Here is a 987-nt window from a genome sequence, read left to right on the forward strand (position 1 = left end):
GAATACAGAACAGTCACACAATAAGTGTAGAATTAAAATAAATACAATCTTGCCCCGCCGGTGTGGCTCAGTGGCTGAACATCAACCCATGAGTCAGGAGGTCAGATTCCCAGACAGGGCACATGCCCGGGTGTGGGCTTGATCCCCAGTAGGGGGCGTGCAGGAGGGAGCCAAACAATGATTCTTTCTCGACATTGATGTTTCCATCTCTCTCCCTCTCTGAAATCAATAAAAATATATATATTTTTTAAATATATTTTATTGATTTTTTACAGAGAGGAAGGGAGAGAGATAGAGAGTTAGAAACATCGATGAGAGAGAAACACCGATCAGCCGCCTCCTGCACATCTCCTACTGGGGATGTGCCCGCAGCCCAGGCACATGCCCCTGACCGGAATCGAACCTGGGACCCTTCAGTCCGCAGACCGACGCTCTATCCACGGAGCCAAACCGGTTTCGGCAATAAAAATATATTTTAAAACATTAAATAAATACAATCTTCACAAGTGAAAGGAAGAAGACACGCCCTGGGATTGCCCTGGTCCAGGAAGCTAGAAGTCAGCCCGGCGAGCTCAGGTCCCACGTTTGCAGGCCTGCCGCGTGAGTCCACCCTTGGAGCCTTAAACGTCCTTTGCGGCGGGCCCGGGGCTGTGCAGCGCTCGCCGTTCTCTCTCCGGGACGGCAGGGGGCAGTGCGGCGCCGCTCGCTGCTATCCCGACAGCCCTCGCGAGGCGCGCGGCGGAAGCGGCTCGCACGCCTGGCGCCGCCATGCCCGGGGACCATCGCCGCATCCGCGGACCCGAGGAATCGCAGCCGCCGCAGCTGTACGCGGCGGAGGAGGACGAGGCGCCCGACCCCCGAGACCCCTCTCGGCTGCGGCCCGTGTACGCGCGCGCCGGGCTGCTGAGCCAGGCCAAGGGCTCGGCCTACCTGGAGGCGGGAGGCACCAAGGTGCTGTGCGCCGTGTCGGGCCCGCGCCAGGTCGAG

The 987-nt window shown here is 58.8% G+C and overlaps 1 protein-coding gene across 1 annotated transcript in view; it reads left to right on the plus strand.

Annotated features, from left to right (window-relative positions):
* Positions 1–711: 711 nt before the first annotated feature.
* The window catches only part of EXOSC6 (exosome component 6), a 1,327-nt gene continuing 1,051 nt past the window's right edge, over positions 712–987 (plus strand). The window contains 1 exon segment of the mRNA XM_023756098.1: positions 712–981. Coding sequence (XP_023611866.1) covers positions 769–981 — 213 coding nt within the window. The 5' untranslated portion in view covers positions 712–768.

Source organism: Myotis lucifugus, unplaced genomic scaffold (genome assembly GCF_000147115.1).
Source record: "Myotis lucifugus unplaced genomic scaffold, Myoluc2.0 scaffold_88, whole genome shotgun sequence".
Taxonomy (NCBI): Eukaryota; Metazoa; Chordata; class Mammalia; order Chiroptera; family Vespertilionidae; genus Myotis; species Myotis lucifugus.